Source organism: Thamnophis elegans, chromosome 16, assembly GCF_009769535.1.
Source record: "Thamnophis elegans isolate rThaEle1 chromosome 16, rThaEle1.pri, whole genome shotgun sequence".
NCBI classification, from domain to species: domain Eukaryota; kingdom Metazoa; phylum Chordata; class Lepidosauria; order Squamata; family Colubridae; genus Thamnophis; species Thamnophis elegans.
In genome coordinates this window covers 29,309,135-29,336,458 of record NC_045556.1, presented here as the reverse complement: position 1 = coordinate 29,336,458, position 27,324 = coordinate 29,309,135, and the positions used below count along the sequence as shown (strand labels likewise).

The window sequence follows — 27,324 nt, the reverse complement described above, 5'->3', positions numbered from 1 at the left end:
CCCACCGTCATCCAGTCAGAGCTCAAGAAGCTCCTCGGATGAGAAGTGAAATGTCTTCAAAGAAAAACCAAGAACACATGCCTGCTTTGCTCATGTGTGTGGCTTGCATGTATGTGCGCAGTTTCGGAAATGTGGCTAAATAGGACGTCCTAGATGACATGCACAGCTCTCTCTGTGGGCAAGCGCACCATCGCCAGCTGCTCTTCTGGGTTTTTTGGCCAGCTGGTCTTCGCGGGTGCCGGAAGGCCGGAAAACGTCCGGAAAAAACAGGCCTTTTTTTTCCAGGCCATTTTCACGCGCCAGCCAGCTGGTCTTCACGGGCACCAGGGCTCTGGAAAACGGTCAAAACAATGGCCAAATAACAGGCCCTATTTCAGGCCATTTTCCAGGCTGTTTTTGGGGGGCATTTTCAGGCCATATTTGGCGGGCCGGAAAACGACCAGAAAATGGGTCAGAAAAACAGCATTAAAAAAACGGGCCTTTTTGGGCTGTTTTCTAGGCCATTTTGGGGCTGTTTTTTTTAGCTGTTTTGGGGCCATAAAACAGTCTAAAAAACAGCCTGAAAACGGCCCGTAAAATGGCCAAAACCCCTGCCAAAAAACAGGCATGCGTGCGCTGGTCAGTTGGTCTTCGGGTTTCCGGTGCACACATATGCGCATGCATGTATGCGTGTTCTGGTTTGGTGCCAAAAAGTTTGGCCATCCCTGGCCTAGAGCCAGGGTGGGTAGAAGGGCTCACCAGCAGGTTGCCACTACTGGTTTGCCCGAATCAGTCTGAACCGGCTGAATCCCACCTCTGGGCTACAGCTGATAGTTTTTCAGAGATGACCAATGCTGAGAGGTAGCCCTTCACTCCAAAGACTCGCTCTGGGCACTTACAAATTTGTAGACGGTCTTCATAGCAGGGTTTGCCTTTGTCTTCACGGTGTTTAAAATGGCCCCACTTCCTTTCTGTGGGGACGAAGGAAAAATAAGCCATCAGGAGGGCACAGAAGTGCAGCCGAGGTTGGGACGTTTAACACACAATTATGAACATCGAACCAGATGAATTCTCATGAAACGCCTGCAGGCCTGTTGCAATGACCAAATAGCCTTTAGGCCTGGTCTCATTCCTCCAAAGGAAGGGACAGGGTGGGGATGATGATATTATTATTATTATTATTATTATTATTATTATTATTATTTCTTTTTGACCTGAAAGGCAGACAGTTTTGCCTTCCTTTTCCGATTAAGTGCTGGATTTCATCATGCAGGCAGCCTCATGTTGTATGCAATCGTCACGATAAAAATAGAAAGCAGGGCTTTCGTTTCCAAGCTCACAATCTTTGGATTAGCCTGCAGAATCACTGTTGGGTTTTTAACAATACAATCGAGCCTTTGATTCAAACCAAAAGACAGCCCTTCCACCTCTCTCTCTTTTTTTTCTCTTTCTCTTTTTCTTTCTTTCTCTTTTTCTATCTCTTTTCTCTTTCTCACTCTCTTTTCCTTGTTCTTTTTCTATCTCGTTCTCTCTTTTACTTTTTTCTTTCTTTCTCCCTGTTGTTTCTCTCTCTCCTCTGTCTCTTTTCCTCATTCTTTCTTTCTCTCTTTCTCTCTGTTTTCTTTCTCTCTCCTCTCTCTTTTCTTTCTCTCTCCTCTCTCTTTTCTTTCTCTCTCCTGTCTCTCTCTTTTCCTCATTCTTTCTCTCTCCTCTCTCTATTTTCTTTCTCTCTCCTCTCTCTCTTTTCTTTCTCTCTCCTCTCTCTCTTTTCCTCACTTTCTTTCTCTATCTCATCCTCTCTCTTTCTCTCACTCTTTCTATCTGCTTTTCTCTCTCCCCCTCTCTCTGTCTATTTCTCTCCCTTTCCCCGCTGTCTCTTTTCCTCTTTCTTTCTTTTTCTCATTCTCTCTTTTTCTCTCTCTCTCTCTGTCTCTTTTCCTCACTCTTTCTTTTTTTCTTTCTTTCTCTCTCTCTTTCTCTCTCTCGGTTTTTTTTCTCTCCTCCCCTCTCTCCCCGCTCTCTGTCTCTCCTCTCCTCTCTCTTCTTTCTCTCTCCTCTCTCTCTTTCTCTCTGTGTCTCTGTCTCTCTTTTTCTCCTCCTCTCTCTTTCTCTCTTTCTCTGTCTCTCTTCTCTCTCTCTTCTTTCTCTCTTCTCTCTGTCTCTGTCTCTCTTTCTTTCTCTTCCACTGTCTCTGAGGTCTGTAAATGAGGGGAGAAAGCATGCCAAGCAAATTTCAGCCAGGCTGAACTTCGCATCCTGATGGCACCTCCAAAGGAATTGTCAAGATTCTGACCTCTCAGAAAGAATTCTTAAGCAGTCCTGTTCGTGCTTTTTTTATTTGGCAGGACAAGCTGTATTGGGCTGGGGAATGCATTATTTTGATAAATAAAATTTAGTATGCATAAAGGACGGGACACTCCATTCCCCCCCCCCCCACACACACACACGCAGACATGATGCTGGACTGGGAGAACTATTATTTTAAAGCAAGAATTAATTTTGTTGTATATTTGCTACTCATCAACAATTTACTTTAATTTATTGTCATTGCACCTCGCACAACGAAATTATATGCCATCTTCAGTCTACATCATACATAAGAAAATTTCAAAAATAAAACAAAAACACACGTCCTTCAATCCCAACAATTAACAGAGAAATTACAAAATATCTTAATATAAATGGCTCTATGTATGAGATACTGACTCTCTCTTCTCCTTCATTTTATTTTATTTTATTCTCTCATTCTTTCCTTCTTCCCTCCCTCCCTCCAATAATACGTTTTGGAAACACAGTTCCAAAACATCTTGTTATAAGTGGCTCCATGGTTGAGATTCTGTTCGTTCTTTTTCTTTCTTTCTTTCTTTCTTTGTTCTTTCTCTTTTTTGCTTCGCTTTCTCTCTCCTCTCTCTCTTTCTTTTTTCTTTCTCTCTCTCCTCTAACTTCTTTCCTTCTTTTTCTTTCTCTCTCTTTTTCTCTTTCTTTTCTTTCTCTCTCCCTCCCTTTTTCTTCCTCTCTTCCCCTCTCCCTCTTTCTTTCTTTCTTTCTTCTCTTTCCTTCCTTTTTCTTATTTCTCTCCCTTCTCTCTTTTTCTTTCTCTCTTTTTAGTTTCTCTTCCACTTTATCTCTCCTCTCTTTATTTTTTCTTTCTCTCTCCTCTAACTTCTTTTCTTTCTTTCTTTCCCTCCCTTTCTTTTTCTTCCTCTCTTCCTCTCTCTTTCTTTCTTTCTTTCTTTCTCCTTTTTCCTTTCTTTCTTTCTCTCCCTCCCTCCATTCTTTCTCTCTCTCTTTCTCTCTCTCTTTCTTTCTCCCCTCCCTCTCTTTCTCTCTTTCATTTCTTTTCTTTCTCATCAAAGCCTTCCTTTCTTTCGGCACAATCCTTGAAATTCTGTCACTCTTTCAGAATATCAGAGAAGACAAGCAGAGCTTATTTTATGCCTTTCCCCTTCCTTAATAATCAAGCATGGCCAGCCATCTGTTCAAAACGCTGGTTTGAAACCAAATTCGGGGATCTGGAAGAGAACAACTCGGATTCTGCTCTCTTTTATTATTTTCCCTGAATGTCTATAGAGAAGATGTAAAACACCAACCCTCCAGGATTACAAGATGGGGTGAGATATTAAGAAATTCGTTATCGAGGCACAATACCTCTGCATATTCAGCCTTGGGAGCAGAAATACTGCCCTGAATCTTGGGAAGAAGCCCAGTTTTGGGGCAGAACTGAGGATGGTGTTCTGAGCTAGGTTTCCCCCAAAAGCACGAAGCAGATTCCTGGTCCCGACAAAACCCCTTTTGTTAAATGAATGTGAATTCCTCTCATTCACATTCAGCCAAGGCCTGGCAAACAGTCTTTCAAAGGAGTATTTATAACCACCGACCTTATCTATCTTTGAAAGCTGCCATGTAAACATTTTCCAATTGAGGTGCTGTGCAAGGAAAGGCTGGGCACAGAGTCTCTAAGACTCACGGACAGATCTTCACACTCCTGAAACGAACTAACGAGCGAATTGTTTCCTGCAAAAGCCCCCTCCCCTTTTGCTCCTCTTTTATTTCCTATGGGAGGGGCCAATCACCTTCCACCTGTGGCTTTACTCCCAAATCTACCCTTGTTCGTTAGCTGTTCCTTTCTCCTGACAGCTCTGCGCATGTGTACACTGGGAACAGGCTCCAGCTGTTCTTCTGCTCCATTGATCTCCGACTCCGAAGGCAGCTGATAAGTGTCAGACAGCCTCGGCCCCCTCTCTGCCTTCAACACGGAGCCCTCATCCGAGCCTTCCCCAGACTCCAGAACTGGCCCATGTTCCTCCCCAACCCTCCTCACTGCCTGACTCTGCTGCCAGCTCTGCTGGCCGCTGCCGGGCAACAACAGATGGTCAACTCCTTCCGGCATAGGACACAGCAGCTTTTGGAAGGAGAAGGAAGAGATGGAGGAAACATCAGCGATGCTTTCAAGGGATACTTACCCGGACAGTGGACAGCCACTGATGGTAAAGCTTGGCGCTCCCTGCCACAAAAGAAGAAGTGAAGTGAGAACTTTTTTGGGTCTCCCAGGGTTTATCCAAACACAATCAACAACATGGAGTTCCGCCACTTGTTACCCCAACCCATAACCTTAAAACAATTCAGGAGAGAGAGATTGAGGCCTCCTGAAGATGCTTCTCTAAATAAAGGAAGAGAACTATCTTTTTTTAAAGTTACTAGCTGATAACTTGGCATTGCCCGGGTATTTATTTATAGGGGGGGGGGGGGAAATGTCCGGACCAAATGTAATTTCTAATGTTGGATTTTCCCCCTTACCTACAGGAAGCCCCCTGGTGGAGAACTGTGAAGCCATGGCGTCTCCACTGCACTGTACAGTAGAAGCCATTTTATGGCAGAACAGTAGAAGCCATTTTAAGGCACAACAGGCTGTATCTTAAGAAAAACTGCAACTGAATCTCCTCTCCTCTGCTCGTGTTTTGCATTTGGAACAGATTTCTTTTCAGGTGGGGAGGGGGAGTAGAACTCCTTAGCATCAGAGCATGTTAATAATAATATAGGAAATGCTTATGCTCTAGTGGTCATTTTGAAAAATCCTTTCTTAGTGAACACCTAGTCAAGAGGAACATACATGGCAAATTTGAAGTTAGTCAGCTTTATGGTGCTGGAGATTTTGTGATGATGCACGAGTGGTATTTCGCTTTTATATATAGATAGATTGGTTGATAACCTGGAGTTGCCCGGGTATTTATTTAAAGGGGGAAAATTTCCGGACCAAACTTAATTTCTATTGTTGGCTTTTCCCCCTTAACAGAGTACTGTGAAGCCATTACCATGGCAACTACACTGTGTTGTACAGGAGAAGCCATTTTATGGCGGTACAGTAGAAGCCATTGTAAGGCACAACAGCCTGTATCTCAACAGACCCCCCCCCCCGAGGGGTGTTAGTGGTATCTTATCCCCACAGTTTTTTTCTCCAGAGAGTAAGTCATCTGTGTACCAAGTTTGGTTGAAATTGCTTGAGGTGTTCCAGAATTATGCTGGAATACACAGGCACACACACAGCCATTTATATATATATACTCACTCCGTTGTTGGTCTGGGTGGAGAATTAATGGTGGGGACCTCCGGTGGCAAGAAGATAAATCTGAAGGCATCTGACCCTGTTTGTTGACCAGTTATCTTGGCCACCGCTCTGAGAATTTGAGTCACCCTGATTCTGCTTTCAGAGGAATCAGTACACAATGGTACAGGGAGTCCTCGTCTTACGACCACAATTCAGCCCCAAATTTTCATTGTTAAATGAGACATTTGTTCAGTGAATTTTGCCCCATTTTATGACCTTTCTTGCCTCCATCGTTAAGTGAGTCATTGCAGTGGGTCAGTCAGAAACTCGACTGTTAAGTGAGTCTGGCCTCTCCTGGCCACATTCATTAAGTGAATCACTTTTCTTGCCAATGGTTGTTAAATAAATCACTGCAGTGGATAAGTTAGTGATCTGGTTGTTAAGTGAATCGGGCTACCCCACTGACTTTGCTTGTCAGAAGGTCGCCAATGGGGATTGCGTGACCCTGGGACACCGTGACCGTCATAACTATGAGTCAGTTGCCAAGCTGACCCTGGGATGCCGCAATGGTCGTAAGTTTGAAAAACGGTCATAACTCGCTCCTTTCAGGGCCGTGGTAACTTCACACGGTCACTTAAATGAATGGTTATAACCCGAGGACTAGCTGTAACAAAAAGAAGTGGTTTCTCATTTGTTTTCAAAACCAAGGTTAGTCTTCTCCTCACCGGCATATTCGCCCAGGTTGATTTCTTCTTCAAAGACATCACTGAAGCCTTCTCCAGAGTTGAGAAGATCCAGGCGACCATCAATGAACTTGAGGGGAGAGAAGGAGAAAAGCATTATCTTCTGACACTTGCTCTCTTTCTCCAGGAGGAGAGGACATCTGGGAGAATCTAGTATCTTCTTCTCAGCCAGATGTTTATGGAGGTTCTCGGTCCTCCAGGCTGTGGTTGTCCCAAAGGTGCTTTTTTCAAAAGGCAACTGGACTTGGTTTTTCCTTCCTTGAAGAGGTTTTGCTTCTCATCCGAAAAGCTTCTTCAGTTCTCATCCAAGAAGACTCTTCAGCCAGAACTGAAGAAGCTTCTCGGATGAGAAGCAAAACCTCTTCAAGGAAGAACAAAGCCCAGTTGCCTTCTGAAGATCTGAAGAAGTTTCTCGGATGAGAAGTGAAACCTCTTCAAGGAAGAACAAAGCCCAGTTGCCTTCTGAAGATCTGAAGAAGTTTCTCGGATGAGAAGTGAAACCTCTTCAAGGAAGAACAAAGCCCAGTTGCCTTCTGAAGATCTGAAGAAGCTTCTTGGATGAGAAGCGAAACCTCTTCAAGGAAGAAAAAAGCCCAGTTGCCATCTAAAGATCTGAAGAAGCTTTGTGGATGAGAAGCGAAATGTCTTAAAAGGGAAGTCTAGTTGCCTTTTGAAAAAGCACCTTTGGGTCCTTCTGAGCAGGTCCTCTGGACCCGAGTCCTTTGTCGTGAAGACCCAGGGAGGGAGGGAGAGAAACAGAGACGGAAAAATGCATCAACGTCATCTATTATGGAAGACAGAATAGGAAGAACACACAATGCTCTTAAAAATAGCTCATGAGCTTGCTTGGTTGAAGAGAGAGAAAAAACACACCCAACCCACAGAAAACACCTCATTCTGACCCATAAATTACACTAATTAGGGAACAAAGTGGCCAGCTGTATTTCACAGCACGTTGCGAAACAGCGATTGTTCTTAATGCGTGCACACATACACACACACACACACACACGGTACCTGCTTGAAAAGCTGCAGCTGGATGGCATTCTGCAGGAATTGTCGCATGGTGGCCGACCGGTGGGAAACGAAGGTTTCTTCACAGAAAGTGATGGGCTCTTCCTGGAGAAAAGAAAATTGTGGGACGGGGGTCACAGATTATAGATTAACAGAGTTGGAAGGGACCTTGTAGGTCATCTAGTCCAACCCCCCACTCCCAATCAAGCAGGAGACCCTGTATTATTTCTGACAAATGGCTTTCCAGTCTCTTCTTGATGAAGCTCCCACAACTTCTGAAGGCAACTTCTGTTCCATGGGCTGATGGTTCTCACTGTCAGAAAATTCCTCCTTATTTCCAGGTTGAATCTCTCCTGGATCAGTTTCCATCCATTATCCCTTGTTTGGCCTTTAGGTGCCTTGGAGAATAGTTTGACCCCCCACTTCTCTGTGGCAGCCCCTCAAATATTGGAAGACTGCTATCCTGTCTCCCCTCGTCCTTTTCTTCCCTAGACTAGCCATGCCCAGTTCCTACAACTGTTCATTGTATATTTTAATCTCCAGTCCCCTCATCATCCTGGTTGCTCTTCTCTGCACTATTTCTACAGTCTCAATATCCTTTACAAATTAACAGAGTTGGAAGGGACCTTGTAGGTCATCTAGTCCAGCCCCCCCCCCTGCCCAAGCAAGAGACCATACACCATTTCTGACAGATGGCAGCCCAGCCTCTTCTTGAAAGCCTCCAGGGATAAAGCTCCCACAACTTCTGTTCCATGAGTTGATTGTTCTCACTGTCAGAAAACTCCTCCTCATTTCCAGGTTGAATCTGTCCTGGATCAGTTTCCATCCATTATTCCTTGTCTGGCCTTCAGGTGCTTTGGAAAATAGCTTGACCCCCTCCTCTCTGGGGCAGCTCCACAAATATTGGAGGACTGCTATCCTGTCTCCCCTGGTCCTTCTCTTCTCTAGACCAGCCATGCCCAGTTCATGTAACCATTCTTCATTTGTTTTAGTCTCCAGTCCCCTCATCATCCTGGCTGCTTTTCTCTGCACTCTTTCTAGAGTTTCAACATCTTGTTATAGTGTGGTGACCAAAACTGGATGTAGTATTATAGGTGTGGCCTTACTAAGGCTTTATAAAGTGGTATTAGTACCTCCCTTGATCTTGATTGTATCCCTCTGTTAATGCAATTTAGGATTGTGTTGGCTATTTTAGCTGCCGCTGCACACTACAGTTGAATGGATGTCTTGGCTGGGTCTCTTGAGGGAGGACACATTGATGGTGGAAACCTATATTCCCCCCCCCATCCCAATGAACGTGCTGTGGAGCCAAGCTTCCCCAATGAAGGACATAGGAATCCCAAACTCAACTCTTAACGTGTCTTTCTTAGAAGACGTTTATCCAAGAAGCTCCTTCAGCTTCCTGGATGAGAAGCAAAACGTTTTCAAAGAAAAACCAAGGAAGTCCAAAAACACCTTTGGGACAACCATGACCTGGAGGACTGAGGATCTCCATGGTCTTCCAACTCTTAGCAGTTGCAAGAAGAGAGCTCCGTGGGCACTTGTGGGGAATACCTTCAACTCACAATCCAGAGTAGATTTTCTTCATGGACATACTCCCGGGGGAGGGGGGGGGAAGAAAACCAGCAAGTAAATTTAATTAAATAATAATAATAATCCAGAGCTTTGGCACCAATATCTATGAAGCTTCTCAGTCATCCAGGTCATGGTTGTCCCAAAGGTGGCTTTTTCAGGAGACAACTGGACTTTCTTGTTTTTTGCCTTTTGAAGATGTTTTGCTTCTCATCCAAGAAGCTTCTTCAGCTCTGACAAGATGGTGGTGCAGAATGGAAGGATTTATATTCCTTGTAGACAGCTGGTCCTTTGCATCCTTTTAGAGGGTTGTTGAGGCCACTTTAATAGTTCCAAGACACCCATTGCAGCACTCAGGTGACCCTGAGGACATAGAAAAACCTCCAAGTGGCCTCAATGACCTTCTAAAGGATGCAAAGACCAGCTGGTCATTTGCATCCTTTTAGAGAGTCATTGAGGCCACTTGGCGGTTTCTCTGTGTCCTCAGGAGTATCTGAGTAAGGCAAATGGGTGTGGAGCCTTTTTGGAACTGTTGAAAGGACTGTGTTGAAGATTGTTAGATCTTTCAACACTTCCAAGGCAGCTCCACAACCATTTGCACCATTCAGGTGACTCTGAGGACACAGATAAACTTCCAAGTGGCCTCAAAGACTCTCTAAAAGGATGACAAGGACCAGCTGTCTGCAAAGAATATAAATCCTTCCATTCCCCACCATGCAGTCAGAGTGCCACCAACAATCTGGGTCCTCATTTTACCAACCCCGGAAGGCCGAGTCAACCTTGAGCCGTTGAGAATTGAACTGCTGAACTGCTGGCAGTGGGCAGTGAGCTGAATTAGCCTGCAATACTGCACTTTAACCACTGCACCAGCATAGCTCTTAGATAAATATAGAGAAGGTAAGTAAGTAGGTAGGTAGGTAGGTAGGTAGGTAGGTGGAAAGAGAGAGGGAGAGAGAGAGAGAACTCAGGCTTATATACTGTTCACAGTGCTTTGCAGCTCTCTCTAAGTGGTTTACAAAGTCAGCATCTTGTTGCCAACAATCTGTGTCCTCATTTGATTGACTTTGGAAGGATGGAAGGCTGAGTCAACCTTGAGACAGTCAGGATCAAACTGCCGAACTGCTGGCAGTCAGCAGTCAGTAAATTAGCCTGCAATACTGCATTCTAACCACTGCGCTACTGTGGCAGATGATGATAGATAGATAGATGATAGATAGATAGATAGATAGATAGATAGATAGATAGATAGATAGATAGATAGATAATGATGGATAGATAGATGATAGATATAGAAATAGAGAGATAGATAATGATAGATAGATCGGTAGATAGATAGATGATAGATATAGAGAGACAGAGAGATAGATAATGATAGATATAGATAGATCGGTAGATAGATAATGGTAGATAGATAGATGATAGATATAGAGAGACAGAGAGATAATGATAGATAGGTAGATAGATAGATAGATAGATAGATAGATAGATAGATAGATAGATAGACAGACAGACAGACAGACAGAGAGCGATAGATAATAGATATAGAGAGTTAGAGAGATAGATAATGATAGATAGATAGATATAGAGAAATAAATAATGATAGATAGATGATAGATATAGCTAGATAATGTTAGATATAGATATAGAGAGTTAGAGTTAGATAGATGATAGATAGATAGAGAGAGAGAGAGAGAGAGAGAGAGAGAGAGAGAGAGAGAGAAATAGAGGGATAGATAATGATAGATAGATAGGTAGATAGATAGATGATAGATATAGAGAGACAGAGAGATAGGTAATGATATAGATAGATAGATAGATAGATAGATAGATAGATAGATAGATAGATAGATGATAGATAAAGATAATGATAGATAGATAGATGATAGATATAGACAGAGAAATAGATGATAGATAGAGATAGATATAGAAAGTTAGAGAGATAGATAATGATAGATAGATAGATAGATAGATAGATAGATAGATAGATAGATAGATAGATATAGAGTTAGAGAGATAGATAATGATAAGACAGACAGAGAGACAGACAGCACTAGCAATTATACATATATCGCTTCACAGCCCTCTCTAAGTGGTTTACAGAGTCGGCCTCTTGCCCCCAACAATCCGGGTCCTCATTTGACCCACCTCAGAAGGACGGAAGGCTAAGTCAATCTTGAGTTGTTCAGGATCGAACTGCCAAACTGCCATCAGCAGAATTACCCTGCAATGCTGCATTCCAACCACTGCGCCCCCACGCCTCTGTCAAGCAAGTTTATTTCCTTTCCAAATTCAGAGACTCTCCACTGCTCATCGTTTTCCACCTCTCTCCAAAGCAGGGCAACCCCCACCCCACCCCACAAAAAACCTCCACCCTCCAGACGACTCCTGCCGCTCTTCAAGAGCTCAGCCCCGCATGCATCTCCAGTAGCCTCTGCATGTTTTGCAGGGCCTGCCATCCTTCCCCCCACCAGGGAGATTCCCCGCAAGGGTGCTAATCCCGTGAGGAGCCACACGAGCGGCCCGCCACCCATCCGCGCTGCGGCTTCCTTTCGCCGCTCAGTCACAGGCGAAGAGCCACCCCGATGCCTTTCATCCCCCCAGGAGGGGGAAGGAGAGGAGAAGTGATCGTCTAATTAGAGCACGTGATACCGGGAAGCATCTGGCGGAGAGCAGGCCGGTTTACACACAGCTTGAGTTGTCGTGGAGACAAGCACATGACCGGCTCAGCACCACACGTCTGGGGCAGCGGTCCAAGCGCACTCTTCGTGCCTTCTGACAGAGAGCAGATGGGCCACTAGCCGGGAGGCCAAAAGGCATAGAGGAAGGTCCCCTGGCTCTGGGAAACCCTTCGTGGGCACCACCATCTTCTCCCGTCTTAGATTTATAGACACACAACCCGCACGGATCTCGTCGTGCCATCCGTTTCCCCAGCAGACCGGCGCCTGGCCCGCTGCAAGGCCAGGTCTGGATCTCCGGCCCTTGTGTGAGTCAGTGTGTGTTGTGTTGTAAGCACGCCCGGGAAGAGCTGCTCTTCTCGTTACACCTCCCCTGTGCCACCGTTTTGTTGAGCAAACACAGGCAAAAAAGCATGCACCAGTCTCAGAAGCCATGCCCGGAACGTGGCATCTTTTGGAGGAGGAAAAGAAGAGATTGTAGTAATGAATAGAAAACAGACTAGACTAGACTAGGCTGGACTGGACTGGACTAGAACAGAAGGATAGGATGGAATGGAATGGAATAGAATAGAAGCATAGGATAGGACAGAATGGAATATAATATAATATAATATTGGAATGAAGAATAAAATAGAGTAGAATGGAATGGAATGGAATAGAACAGAACTGGATAGGACGGAATAGAATGGAATGGAATAGAATATTGGAATGAAGAATAGAATAGAATAGAATGGAATGGAATAGAATAGAATAGAAGCATAGGATAGGACAGAATGGAATATAATATAATATAATATTGGAATGAAAAATAGAATAGAATAGAATAGAATGGAATGGAATGGAACGGAAGGATAGGATGGAACGGAATGGAATAGAATATTGGAATGAAAAATAGAATAGAATGGAATGGGAATGAAATGGAATAGAAGAGAATAGTTGGAAGGGACCTTGGAGGTCTTCTAGTCCAGCCCCCTGCTCAAGCAGGAGAACCACAAGCGACTGTCCAGTCTCTTCTTAAAAGCCTCCAGTGATGGAGCACCCACAACTTCTGGTGGCAAGCTGTTCCACTGGTTAATTGTCCTTCCTGTTAGGAAGTTTCTCCTTAATTCCAGGTTGCTTCTCTCTTTGATTAGTTTTTATCCATTGTTTCTTGTCCTGCCCTCTGCTGCTTTGGAGAATAATTTGACCCCCATGATTGGAAGCCAGATTCACTGTTCCACCGTGTTACTAATTGAACAACTTAACAAAAGTGGCAAGCAAAGTCGTAAAATGGGGCAAAAATCACTTCACAAATGTCTCTTGTAGCAGCATCGATGCTGGCCTCCGTTGTGATCGTATGTTGAGGACTAGCTGTACTGGAAAAAGAAAAGAATAGATGCTTGGCCTGAAATTCTCAGAAGGAGCACCACCTGATAATGCCACGAAGTTCAGTGCAGACGCTTTAATGCTCTTCCAAGAAAACCCAGGATTCTCTCTACCTTACAATCTCACTTAAAAAAACATCCCGGGGAATTTTAAGGTGTGGGAAGTATACCCCAAAAAGACAGCACTGGAAACCTCTGAAAACAGTGCCAAGAGACTCAAGCCAGCCCTTCCCGCTTTAAGAAAGAAGCACCAGCTGAAAGGAAAACTCAGAGCAGCCCTGCAAATGGCTGTTACAAAAGTAACAGAAACACTTAAGTAGAGCCATTAAGATAAGGGGAATCAGGCTAAAAAATAAACTCTCCAAGGTAAACCGAAACTCCTTCTTCCTACCCCCTTTTTATTAAATGAATGTTAATTCCTCTCATTCACATTCAGCAAGGCCTGGTAAATAGCCTTTCAAAGGTGAAGTTATGACCACAGACCCCATCAAATTTTGGGAGCTTCAAAGGGGAATTAAAAGGCCAAGATTCACACTCCCAAAACTGCTTGCAAGCCAGGAACGCTGGAGCAGTGTCAATTTTTGCTTTTTGCCTTCCTGCATTAAAAGAATTCCACTTTCTGGCAGCTGGCTTCTGCTGTTCTGACCCAGACTTAGCAGAAGCAAGAAACAGACTCCTTGTCACACACAAAAACCCCTCTTTATTTATCTCCTGTGAATTAATGACATTCACCCACTGAAAAGTCCAGGCAATAACTGCTGTAACAGACCTTATCATTTCCTTGTGATAATTGCAAGTCGTTCCCCCCCCCAAAGGCTGCAATTTAAGTCTCTGTGGCATGAAATGCGATGAGCAAAGTCTTCAGAAATACGAACTGTTGTCTCCTATGACAACCACTCCCCTGTCCTTCTTTTTATTCCCCAGCCAGGGAGGGGACATTCAGTGTCCATGTGTGCCTTGCTTCCTGAGTCAACTCCTTGTTCTCCATTGTTCTCCTCTCCTAACTGCTCTGAGCATACCTGCTTCTGGAGTAGGCCCCAGCTGTTCCTCCTCCTCCCTCATCTCACCCTCCAAAGGCAGCTGCCTCTCCGGTGGCTGGGAAATGGTGGTTGGCCCTGGATCTATCTGTGCGTCTGACCCAGAGCATCCATCAGAGCCTTTCCCAGGCCCCAGAACTGGTCCTAAGTTCCTCCCCAACCACCCCATTGTACAAGTCTTCCGCCAGCTCCACTGGCAGCTGGCGGGCCACAACATCTGCATCCATTTCTTTTCAGCATCTGTGGTGTGTCCCAGCTGGGAACAAACTCGGGAAATTTCTTCCAGCAAAGGGTTAATAGTTTCGGTTCATAAGAGCCACAGTGAACAGCCACAATTCTGGTTAAGCTCCCTTGCCATCTTCACCTGACTGAGAGTCAGATGAGATCCATAATGAAGGGGGCTCAGCATACGTCTACCTGGGAGAAGCATCTCTGCCTGCGATTCCGGGGAGGATGCCCCTCTCCGTGGAGAGCAGGAGACTCATTAATGAGGCTAATTAGGTGTAAAGGGGGGGGGAAGGGCTTGGCATCAGCTGTAGCTTATCGCAGGTCATCATTAATCTCTGTAATCCTGACTCCCCAACAGCCGCTGATCCGGCTCTCCTCCATGACTGACTGGCTGGCATGGCTGGGAAGCTTTGCAAGCTAACACCTGTCTACCTGGCCACGCACCTCACCTCTTGGGTAAGTTTAACCCCACCGCTTCCGGGCACAAGATGATCAGAAGCAGAATTGTGCAAAGGATTGCTCCTGCCTTCCGGGGGAATGAGCAATCTTGATACGATATGGGAAAGTGGCCTTGGAGATCCAGCAAAAACACAGAGAAGGAGGAGGAGGAGGAGGAGGAGGAGGAGGAGGAGGAGGGGAAGAAGAGATTATGTTGAAGAAGGAAGGAGGAGTAGCTGGAGGAGGAGGAGGAAGAGGAGGAGAAGAATGAGAAGAAAAGAAAGAGGAGGAGGAGAAGAAAGAATAGAATCTTCAACTACTTCTTCATCTCCTTCTCCTCCTCCCCCTTCTTCTCCTTCTTCTTCCTCTTCTCCCCCCCTTCTCCTCCTTCTTCACCATCTAATTTTCTTGCCAACAATCTAGAAGTGTTTTACTTTCTTCCATCTTTCTCATACTTTCTCAGTTTTCTACTCTAACTAACCCTCTTAGAATTTCGGGTGTGTTCTCCCAAACTATTGACCTCATCTGTTTAGGGTTGCCAGGTCAATCAAGACCATCTGAAGGCGCTCATTAATGTCCTGGTAGGTGTCCCCTTTGCCCGTTTTGAGAGCCTCTCTACCCCAGCGACAACTTCATTTATTCGGAGCTCTCAGGATTCAGCCGAAGCGTCCACACAGCAAGCTCCATGAAAGCGGCGTAGACGTCAGACACAAAAAGCAGCGAGAACTTGGTAAACAGAAAGCAAAATTTCAACTTTTCCCCTTTGTTTTCCAGGGAAGAAAAGAGTAATTGGTGACCGCAAGGACAGCTCCAGTCTCCCCCCCTCCTCCTTCCCTTCTAACACCTCTGCAACAAAGCTACGAAAATAGTTTCAGCACTGCAGGGGAGGTGAACTTGTTAACACTTATGCAAGAATCTAGGCGACACGGCATTAGTTTAATTCAGACGGAGGGAAAGAAGGACAGTTAGCTCCATGGAGACCGGAATCGTTGATGGCCGAACTCTTTCTTACACTTAATCCTCTAAAAAAAGAATGACACTGAGGGCTGGCACCTTGTCAGGCTGGAAGCCTGAAGCCATCAGAGATGCCTGCTGTGGATTTATAAGCTCTTCTCTTTTCCCCGTTTGGAAAAAGATCTTCTGAAGTTCTTCTTCCAAACCCATGTCATTCCTAGGGCTTGTTTATTAGGTAAAGGTAAAGGTTCCCCTCGGACATATGTGCTAGTCGTTCCCGACTCTAGGGGGCGGTGCTCGTCCCCGTTTCAAAGCCAAAGAGCCAGCGCTGTCCAAAGACGTCTCCGTGGTCATGTGGCTGGCATAACTAAATGCCGAAGGCACACCCTTTTCTCAAGGAGAGGAACCCTGGTTTCAGAATTATGACTAGTTGTAGTTGTTAGCTGCGAAGTTGTGTCTGATCCATCACAACCCCATGGACAAAGTTCCTTCAGGCCTTCATGTCCTATACCACCCCCTGGAGTCTATTTAAGCTCACACCGGCTGCTTCGGTGACTCCATCCAGCCACCTCCTTCTCTGTCATCCCTTTCTTCTTTTGCCCTCCATCGTTCCCAGCATGAGGCTCTTCTCCAGGGAGTCCTTCCTTCTCATCAGGTGGCCAAAGTCTTTGAGTTTCCTCTTCAGGATCTGGCCTTCTAGAGAGCAGTCAGGGTTGATCTCCTCTAGGACTGACCGGTTGGATGGCCTTGCAGTCCAAGGGACTCAATGCAGGAATCTTCTCCAGCACCAGAGTTCAAAGGCCTCCATTCTTTGGTGCTCAGCCTTCCTTGTGGTCCAAACTTCACAGCCATCCATTGCAAATGGGAAAACCACAGTCTTGACTAGACGCCCTTTTGTTGGCAGGGTGATGTCTCTGCTTTTTAGGATGCTGTCTAGATTTGCCAAGGAATTATGACTTAGAGAACGCTACCTGCCTCTTTATAGTGAGTAAAGTCATAGAAAGAAGAAGGCTAAGGTTGAAGGAACCTGTCATTTTCTCTACAGAAACTGAATAAAATGTTCTGATCAGAAGACATCACCTATCCATTGTGAAGAATCCTAGAATGGGGACAATGAGCAAGAGGAAGACTATACAGTCTACCTAATAATTCCTTCAAAAGTATCTTGTAGAGATCTGCGTCTTCTTCTACTTAGAGCAGCTTAATCAATAATGACAGAGCAGAGAGCTGGTGGACTAACAGAAGAAGAGCTCATGACCTAACAGGACTCATTATATGACCTATCCTACCAGAGGATATTCAGGTTTTTCCCCCACAGAATCTTTCTTGCCTTCCCCGATTTGTACAGCTGAAGCTTGTCAGAAACCAGGGGTGAAATGCTAACAGTTCGGGCCAGTTCACCCAAACCGGTACTAAAAAAATACTTAAAAAAGGTTTTTTTTAAAGAAAGTTCTGATGATTGCACATTACACAGTCAAAATTGGGGGGTGGAGGTGCTCTGTTTTTGCTCCCAGCAGGCTTCCCTTGCTGAGAAAGAAAGAAGGAGAGAGGGGGGGGGGAGAAAGAAAGAGAAAGAAAGGGAGGGAGGGAGGGGAAAAGGAGAGGAAGGCAGGATTACAAGCCTGGCAATCGACGCAGCTTCAGAGGATAACCTAGGGCTGGAAGGGACCTGGAGGTAATCTAGTTCAACCATGTTCCAGCAGGAGATTGTTAAAGTGAGCTTCTGTCTTTTGATCCCCCAGTTACATGACTACTGTGAAGTTTCCAAAAGATGACCTAATTAATTTACGAGCCTCGAGACAAGGTTAAAAAGAAATCCATTCATTTATTAGGATCAACATTTTGGCATGTTCTTCTGCAGAGCCAAAACTGATTACTGCTTTATGGTGTCTGAACCTTACCCCTGTATCCCCTCCCTTTTGTCTGTGTCACATCCACCAACAAGGTGCTGCGGCAGGCTATGAACGTGTGCATTTCACATGCTAGCTGTAGAAATAGGAGACCTGACTCTGGCCAAAGGTATGCATGGCATTCTCCTCCCTTTTCTCTCTTTTTTATGTCAACTTGATAATAGTGGAAGAGAATTGATATAGCCACCCCACTTTATGGAAGAATGAAGGGGAGCTCCCTAGGGCAGGGGTCAGCAACCTGTGGCTCTTTCATCCCTCTGCTGTGGCTCCCTGTCTCCGGTTGGCTCCACAATTGATAGGGCTTTAGGACAGGTAGAGAAAAAAGGATGCCATGCTAGGAGGAGACTCTATGATGGGGGAACCAAATTTCTGGTCAGCAGAAGAAAAAGGATGCCGTGCTAGGAGGAGACTCTATGGTGGGGGAACTGAACTTCTGGTCAGCAGAGGAAAAAGGATGCTGTGCTAGGAGGAGACTCTATGATGGGAGAACCGGACTTCTGGTCAGCAGAGAAAAAAGGATGCTGTGCTAGATGGAGACTCTATGGTGGGGGAACCGAACTTCTGGTCAGCAGAGGAAAAAGGATGCCATGCTAGGAGGAGACTCTACGGTGGGGGAACCGGACTTCCGGTCAGCAGAGGAAAAAGGATGCCGTGCTAGGAGGAGACTCTATGGTGGGGGAACCAAACCTCTGGTCAGCAGAGGAAAAAGGATGCCGTGCTAGGAGGAGACTCTATGGTGGGGGAACCAAACCTCTGGTCAGCAGAGGAAAAAGGATGCTATGCTAGGGGGAGACTCTATGGTGGGGGAACTGAACTTCCGGTCAGCTGCAGAATTGAACAGAGGGCTTCCAGTTAGGACCTTTGTGGTTCTTTGAGTGTTTAAGGTTGCTGACCCTTGCCCTTGGGTGAGGTGGGGTTTTTGTCCACCCCTCTAGTCTTGCCTGCATAAAGCAAGGAGCCGTCTTGACTGCTTCTGATTTCTTCTCCTCCGTATCTCAGTAGCAGCCATGCCGAAATGTTGAAGCCATGTGACAAGGAAGCTTTAAGGAGGCTGTGTATGTGTGTGTCAGCTTCTGTCCCTTCTGTTGTTTGCAGGAAATAAACCCACTTCAAACCGCATCCATGATTTATCCGTATTTTTTTTTTTAGACTTGTCATCTCCAAAAGTACAAGACTTCCTTTTCAAAACTTTTTTTTTTTGGCACCCCTTTCTTTCCTTCATTTTACTGGATTTTCACACAACAACTTTTCCAGTGAAGAATTCTTGCTCTAAGCCATCAGTGGAAAGAAAATCCATATGTTATCAGCTGTGTGGATTTTGTATTAAAATGGTCCTTTTAGTTGGAGAATCGCTAACTATCCACCCACCCACCCACCCACCCATCCATCCACCCACTACCATGTCTGTCTGTCTGTCTGTCTGTCTGTCCGTCCACCCACCCACTATCATATCTGTCTGTCTGTCTGTCTGTCCATCCATCCACCTATGCATCCATCGATCCACTAACATCTCTCTCTCTCTCTCTCTGCCTCTTCATCCATCCATCAAATACCATATCTATTTATCTATCTGTCTGTCTGTCTGTCTGTCTGTCTCCGTCTGTCTATCCATCCATCCGTCTATCCATCCATGCATCCATCCACCCACTACCATATCTATCTGTCTGTCTGTCTGTCTACCCATCCATCCATCCACCCACCCACCCACTACCATATCTATCTGTCTGTTTGTCTATCCATCCATCCATCAACTATCATATCTATCTTTCTGTCTTTCTGTCTGTCCATCCATCCATCCACCTATGCATCCATCCACTAACCTCTCTCTCTCTCTCTTCATCCAACCATCAAATACCATATCTATTTATCTATCTGTCTGTCTGTCTGTCTCTGTCTATCCATCCGTTCATCTATCCATGCATCAACTACCATATCTATCTATCTATCTATCTATCTATCTATCTATCTATCTATCTATCCATCCATCCATCCATTCATCCATCCATCCACCCACTACCATATCTGTCTGTCTATCCATCCATCAACTATCATATCTATCTGTCTGTCTGTCCATCCATCCATCCGCCTATGCATGCATCCATCCACTAACATCTCTCTCTCTCTCTCTTTCTCTCTCTTCATCCATCCATCAAATACCATATCTATCTGTCTGTCTGTCTATCCATCCATCTGTCTATCTATCAATCCATCCATGCATCAACTACCATATCTATCTACCTATCTACCTACCTACATATCTATCCATCCATCCATCCATCCATCCCTATCTATAGATATAGATCTATAGATAGATGATGTAGATATATGCATATAGATATCTATAGATAGATGTAGATGTAGATATAGATATAAATATTCCCCAACTAACAGGGCCATTTAAATACAAAATCTGCACAGCTGATAACGAAGTTTAAAGCAGAGAAACAAACAAACACACACCAGTGTTGGAGATATGCAAAAAGGAGACCAGGTGAAGCCTCTGTGATGTGCTAATTGTCTTGCACATAATAACAACAACAATAGCGATAATAATATGGAGCGAAGACAGCAATGGAGGATCCAATTATCATAAAAAGCATTTACTTCATAATGCACCTTCAGGTGACTCCAGGAAATTCCAGCGCTGCCTGGAATTTGAAGCAGCTCTCCAATTGCTCCCTGCATAAATCTCGCGGCTGCTGCACCCGACAGAGGCGCTTTATTTTAAGTAGAGAGCAGCGCAGCTCCAATTTGCAAAATGCATATTTCACTCCCTGCAAGATCCAGCCAGATCGTTGGGGAAGGGAAAGCAATTCAATTAGCGTTTCTCCACCCACCTTCTCCAGCTCAGATGAACGCAGCTCCTTTAAGAAGCACGATTCCACCAACCTGTCAATGGGGGAGGTTTGCCACCTGCCCCAGCCCTTCCCCAGTTGAAGGTGTCCCCTATCATTAGGCAGCTTGGCGCATCCTTCCCGCCACCTCTGCCTGCGATGGGATGACAATTACGGCACGGCGAAGCCGGAGTCCCAACCGAAGTTGGGGAAAAGGAGTTGTGCAGCTTGTTTCACGAGCCTTAAGAAAATAACAGAATGGATGGTCTTCTAGTCCAACTCCCACTCAAGCAGGAAATCCTATCTGTCTGTCTGTCTGTCTGTCTGTCTGTCCAACCAGTGTGGATGAACCTTTTCAGCACCAAGTGCCAAAACGGGAGCATGCATGGAAGAGAGAGAGGGAACACCGGAAACTGGAAGAGCAGCTCCCTGGCGTGCAGGTATGCGCCAGGAAGCTGAGCCTCCAGATTCCAGCATGCGCATGCAGGCCGGTCACCTGGGCTTCTGGGTTCTGGCACGCATGCACGCATGAAGACGTACCAGGAACTGGGAGTTCAGCTTCAGAGCTGCTCTTCCGGTTTGCAGCACTCCCATGTATGGGAAGAGCAGCTGGCACCAAAACCCAGAAGGGCAATGGGCGACGGCTGGTGTGCCTGGAGAGAGGGCTTTGCGGGCCACTTCCGGCCCTTTAAAAACCTCCAGTGATGAAGCACTCACAACTTCTGGAGGCAGGTTGTTCCACTGATGAATTGTTCTAACTGTCGGGAAATTTCTCTTGAGTTCTACAGTTGCTTTTCCTTGATGCGTTTCCATCCGTTGCTTCTTGTCCTGATGCTTTGGAGAACAGGTGGATCCCCTCTTCTTTGTGGCAGCCCCTCAAATATTGGAAGACAGCGATCGTGCCCACCTTTAGTCTTTCTTTTCATTCAACTGAGGCAAAGGTTCCCCTGCACATGCGAGCTAGTCGTTCCCGGCTCCAGGAGGCAATGCTCATCTCAGTTTCAAAGCCCAAGAGCCAGCGCTGTCCGAAGATGTCTCCGTGGTCATGTGGCCGGCATGACTCAATGCCGAACGCTGTTCCCTTCCCACCAAAGGTGGTTCCTATTTTTCTACTTGCATTTTTTTACGTGCTTTTGAACTGCTCGGTTGGCAGAAAGCTGGGACAAGTCATGGGAACTCACTCCATTACGTGGCGCTAGGGATTCGAACTGCCAGCCTTTCTGATCAACAAGCTCAGCGTCTTAGCTACCGAGCCACCGTGTTCATTCAACTAGATGAATTCCTGTAACCATGTATTTGAGCTTCCAGCCCCTTAAATCCAGTCCCTTCCAGTCTGTTGAGACTCCTTGAGTTCAACCAATGGCCTGCCTCAGTTGTCCAAGAGCCCTCCAGAGCTGAAGGAACATTTTAACCTTCTTTTATTTCCAACTTCCGTTTTTATTCCCTAACCATTGATAAAATAGCTCCCATATCCTATAATAATCAGTTTGTTCTTTCTCCTTAACCGCCAGCGTTCATCTGTCCATTTCTGCATATTCTAATATCTTCCTAATCACCTTCTCATCTGTAGGAATCTCTTCACTTTTCCAATGTTGTGCAAATACAATTCTAGCTGCGGCTAATTAAGTATGTGTTCTCTTTACTATACGTTTCAGGTAAAATCCCTTCAGCAGAAGTGAAGGAACATTTTTGAAAGAATAAAATCTTCTCTGAAAAGTCAGATGGGCCTTCAGGCCTACCACATTTTCTGCTGTGGGAAAATGGGGAGGGGGTGTTCGGAGCTAGACTTCCCCAAAAAGCAGGAGGCAGAGTCCTGGTCCTGACAAAACTCCTTTTCTTAAATGAATGTGAATTCCTCTCATTCACCTTCAGCCAAGGCCTGGCAAACAGTCTTTCAAAGGAGTATTTATGACCACAGACCTTATCTAGCTTGGAAAGCTGCCATGTAAATATTTTCCATATGAGGGGCTGTGCAAGGAAAGGCTGGGCACAGAGTCTCCGAGATTCACGGACAGATCTTCACACTCCTGAAACAAATCTAATGACTGAACGGATTGTTTCCTGAAAAAGACCATTCCCCTTTGCTCCTCTTTTGTTTCCTCTGGGAGGGGCCAATCACCTTCCACCTATGACTTTACTCCCAAGTCGACCCTGATTTCTGAGCTGTTCTTTTCTTCTGGCAGCTCTGCGCATGCGCACACTGGGAACAGGCTCCAGCTGTTCCTCTGCCTCACTGCTGTCTACCTCCGAAGGCAGCTGAGAACTGCCAGATGGCCTCGGCCCCCTCTCTGCCTCCAACAAAGAACCCTCGTCCGAGCCTTCTCTTTTCCTTCACCTTATCTTATCCTCTTTCACTTCTTCTTCCTCCATTTTCTTCTCCATCTTCTTCTTTTCCTTTTCCATATTCATCTTATCCTTATCTTTTTCTTCACTTTACCTTCTCGAAAAGAAAAGGAGAAGATGATATAGAGAAGGAAAAGAAGAAGATAGAGAAGAAAATGGAGGAGGAGGCGGAGGAGGAAGAGAAAGTGGAGAAAGAAGATAAGGTGAAGGAAAAGAGAAGGAGAAAATGGATATGGAGAAGGAAAAGAAGAAGAGAAGAAAATGAAGGAGGAGGAGGAGAAAGAGGAGAAAGAAGATAAGGTGAAGGAAAAGAGAAGGAGAAGATGGATATGGAGAAGGAAAAGTAGAAGATAGAGAAGAAAATGGAGGACGAGGAAGAGAAAGAGGAGAAAGGAGAAGATAAGGTGAAGGAAAAGAGTAGCAGAAGCTGATATGGAGAAAGAAAAGGAGAAGATAGAGAAGGAGAAGATGAAGATGATGATGGAGGAGGAAGATGAATATTGAGGATTATTAGGCAATGTCTGCCTTCTATAATAATTACAGAAATGAAACTAAAAGCACATGGAAAGGTTGCCCTTATGCGAAGGACTGAGCAGGCTCTTCGCCGTAGGTCAACTGGGGAGCCCTCCCAGCAGAAAGTGCCTTCCTTGGAGCTGTGTGCCATCCGACACACGCAGTAAAAATGGCACAGATGTTAAAATTCACTGACTATAACAGCCAAAGTGGGATCCTGTGGAGAGAGAGGTATAAAATCGCGAGGATTAAAGAATTATAACAGTCATTTTAAAGTCAAATTAGCCCCGGGGATAAAAGCTGGGAACACGGTTGTGTTGTTAAACAGCAACCAAGGCCCTGAACGTCTAACACAGACTTCCAAGGAGCCTCTTGCAATAATCAAACCTCGTGCATTACAGGATGATGGACGAAGGTAGCCAGATCTCACCTACCCCCACGTGGGAACTGAAGCACTGGGAAACCATGTTAGGCAGAGAACAGGCTGTTGTTGGTTTTTTTGAGAAACATTGTGTCCTTCAGAACATCTTGCTAGCTGTTGTGGCCCGCCAGCTGCCAGCGGAGCTGGTGCCAGACTCGGACAATGAGAAGGTTGGGGAGGAACTTGGGCCAGTTCTGGAGCCTGGGGAAGGCTCGGATGAGGGCTCTATGTTGGAGGCAGAGATAGAGCCAGGGCTGTCCGACGTTTCCCAGCCACTAGAGAGGCAGCTGCCTTTGGAGGCTGAGATAAGTGAGGAGGAGGAGGAACAGCTGGGGCCTGTTCCAGACGCATGCATGCACAGCGCTGTTAGGAGAGGTGAACAACGGAGGAGAAGGAGCCGACCTGGGAAGCAAAGCACACGTGGATGCCGAATGGCCCCTCCCTGGCTGGGGAATAAAAAGGAATGGGGATTGGTGGTTGTAGGAGACAACAGTTCGTCTTTCTCTGGGGCAAATTTTATCCATAGTTGGAACAAAGACCCAAAATAAGCAATGACTAAGATTTACAGAATGGAGATTAGAATTGTGTATGAAACTGTAACAGTGAAAAGGTATAAGATGAAAACAAAGCAACATGGTTGGAATTGCGGTATTTTTATATTTGTACATACTGAATAGACCAAATGTAATTAAGCCCTGGGGGGTTAGAATGCATAACTTTATATTCTAGTATGTATGGCAAAGACTTTGCCAGGACGGTTACACAGTGTCCAATGTTTTAATTTGCATTCAATAAAAAATTTTTTTAAAAACCCAACAGTTCGTATTTCTGAAGATTTTGCTCATTGCATTTCGCGCATCAGCTGTTGCAAGGAACTGATAAGGTCTGTTATTGCAGTTTGAAGGATCATTGCCTGGACTTTTTGGTGGGCGAATGCCATTAACTCACAGGAGATAAATAAAGGGGGGGGGGCATTGGGACAAGGAGTCCATTTCTTGCTTCTGCTAAGGCTGGGTCAGAATGCAAGCCATTATCTCAGAGCTGGAGGTCCCTATCGGTTCCCCCTCTCCCATTTAGCCTAGAGCCACACAGAGTCTTCTCTATGAAGACCAAACTCCCCACTAACCAAGGTATCCCCTTCTGAATCAAGGATTATGGGCAGCAGGTCGCCAGGGGACGAGAAGATCATGGTAGGAGATGGCAGGTAAAGACATAAAAGCTAGTTAGACAGGAGAAGACCAAACCCTCAAGGTTTGTTGGAGATGGTTTTGAGGGATGGAAAGAGGGACAAAGAAACCATCCTCCCCAGGAGAAGATCCTGCCAACAAAAGTGCATCTAGTCAAGGGTGTGGTTTTCCCAGTTGCAATGGATGGCTGTGAAAGTTGGACCATAAGGAAGGCTGAGCGCCAAAGAATGGAGGCCTTTGGACGCTGGTGCTGGAGAAGACTCCTGCGAGTCCCTTGGACTGCAAGGCCATCCAACCAGTCAGTCCTAGAGGAGATCAACCCTGGCTGCTGTTTAGAAGGCCAGATCCTGAAGAGGAAACTCAAAGACTTTGGCCACCTAAGGAGAAGGAAGGACTCCCTGGAGAAGAGCCTCATGCTGGGAAAGATGGAGGGCAAAAGAAGAAGGGGATGGCAGAGAAGGAGGTGGCTGGATGGAGTCACTGAAACAGTCGGCATGGGCTTAAATGGACTCCTGAGGATGGGAGAGGATAGGAAGGTCTGGAGGAATGTGGTCCATGGGGTCGCGATGGGTCAAACACAATTTCACAACTAACAACAAAAAGAACAATCAAGAATGTGAAGAGAGAAGGAGAGGGAGAAGGAATAGTGGAGAAGGAGAAAAGAGGAGGAGGAGGAGGAGGAGGAAGAAGAGGAAGAAGAAGAAGAAGAAGAAGAAGAAGAAGAAGAAGAAGAAGAAGAAGAAGAAGAAGAAGAAGAAGAAGAAGAAGAAACAACTATAAGATGGTTGGATGGAGTCACCGAAGCAGTCAGCGTGAGCGTAAATGGACTCTGGAGGATGGTATAGGACAGGAAGGCCTGGAGGAACGTGGTCCATGGGGTCACAATGGGTCAGACATGATTTCACAACTAACAGCAAGAAGAAAACACAGCGAAAACTTTAATATAGGATTTCTGGACAAGCCAGGATCACATCCAATGGTTTAATCTGAGTTTGTTAGACAAAGGCCTGACAGGGACAGTCAATAGACTTCTCCATGCCACGTCTCCAAGATTGCAGATCCTGCCCGTCTTCTAAACAACCACCTGGGTCTGCCTGCAAGGGAAACCCCTCCAGTCTTTGCCGAATCCCACATCGTGGGCCATGACTGACCACCAGGTGGTGCTCGAGGCAAGCACAATGGGCCTTTTCCCTCCCCACCAGGGGTGGGGGGTGGGGGAGTTTAGAGTTGCCCACTGCCTCTGTCCTCCAGCATGTGATACGGCTATAAATATTTAAAATGCCACAATATTAAGCAATTAAAGTGACTGTTTCCGTGGAAGGCTGCCTGAAAGATCTTTTTAACCTTTAGCATTTCACAGCTAACAAAAAAAAAAAATTACAATTAAAAAAAAAGAAGCCACAATATGCAAACGGTTGTATTTACCGAGTGGCTTCACTCCCAAGGGCCAAAAAAGAAAAGAAAAGGATTTGGAAGAGTTGGAAAGGACCTTGTAGGTCATCTAATCCAACCCCCTGCCCAAGCAGGGGACCCTACACCAGAGACTTTGGGAAAGAGACCCCCAAAGGCCAGTTGGATGAGGGGAGTGTCAGGACTGCAGCCATCTTTTCTGTTGGATCTCTGGCCTGCCACACTTTCTATTATTCTGCTATGCCTTTTCTATGGTGGGAAAATGGGAGGGGGGATTTACAGAGTTAGATGCAATGTAGCCATAACAACATTCTTTCTAGAAAGCCAAGGTCATCTTTTGTCTTTGCAACTTTGCACCTGACCAGAACTGGATGGGCAGAAGCTGTCAGAATGGCAGTGGGAGATTGGACCATGGGATGGACTTGTGGGTGTGGGCGCAAGATCTTGGACTTTCAACTGGATGGGGAAAACTGGGAAGCTTTCAGATTCGGGTTTTCCCAGATGCGCCAATGTGGCTCTCTTAATAAATTGGAACTTTGAGCAATATTTTGCCTCGGACTCTGGTTTACTTTTGGATGCTATTTGGAACCCTGACATTAACACGAGTCACCAGGAGAGACTGGATGTGAGCTGCCAATACTCAGCAAAAACACCTCTGAAATTTGAGCAAATGTGTGCACAGGGCTCCAATTTACTTACACCATCACTGCCCTCCTCTTCTTAACGCCTGCCCATCCATCCATCCATCCATCCACCCATCCATCCATCCACCCACCCATCCATCCATCCATCCATCCATCCATCCATCCATCCATCCATCCATCACAACAGAGCCAACTCCTAATCAACTTCCTTCCTTCTAATTCCTTCCCATTCCCACAATCAAACCAGAGGTGGTATTCAGCAGATTCTGAGCAGTTCTGGAGAACTGGTAGCGGAAATTTTGAGTAGTTCAGAGAACCGGCAAATACCACCTCTGGCTGGCCCTGCCCCCATCTATTCTCTGCTTCCCGAGTCCCAGCTGATCAGGAGGGAATGGGGTTTTTGCAATATCCTTCCCCTGGAGTGGGGAGGGAATGCAGATTTTGCAGTATCCTTCCCCTGCCACATCCATCAATCCACATCCACAGAACCGGTAGTAAAATTTTTTGAATCCC

The 27,324-nt window shown here is 45.7% G+C and overlaps 1 protein-coding gene across 3 annotated transcripts in view; it reads right to left on the bottom strand.

The window, feature by feature from the left end:
* Positions 1 to 27,324, bottom strand: part of DENND1A (DENN domain containing 1A) — a 257,523-nt gene that overhangs the window by 50,415 nt on the left and 179,784 nt on the right. For all 3 annotated transcript variants that reach the window (XM_032232687.1, XM_032232685.1, XM_032232686.1), the window contains exons 14-17: positions 7,285 to 7,386; positions 6,250 to 6,337; positions 4,443 to 4,483; positions 879 to 950 (exon numbers count right to left, since the gene is read on the bottom strand). In XM_032232687.1, the coding sequence (XP_032088578.1) occupies positions 879 to 950; positions 4,443 to 4,483; positions 6,250 to 6,337; positions 7,285 to 7,386 (303 nt within the window). The remainder of the gene's footprint in view (positions 1 to 878; positions 951 to 4,442; positions 4,484 to 6,249; positions 6,338 to 7,284; positions 7,387 to 27,324) is intronic.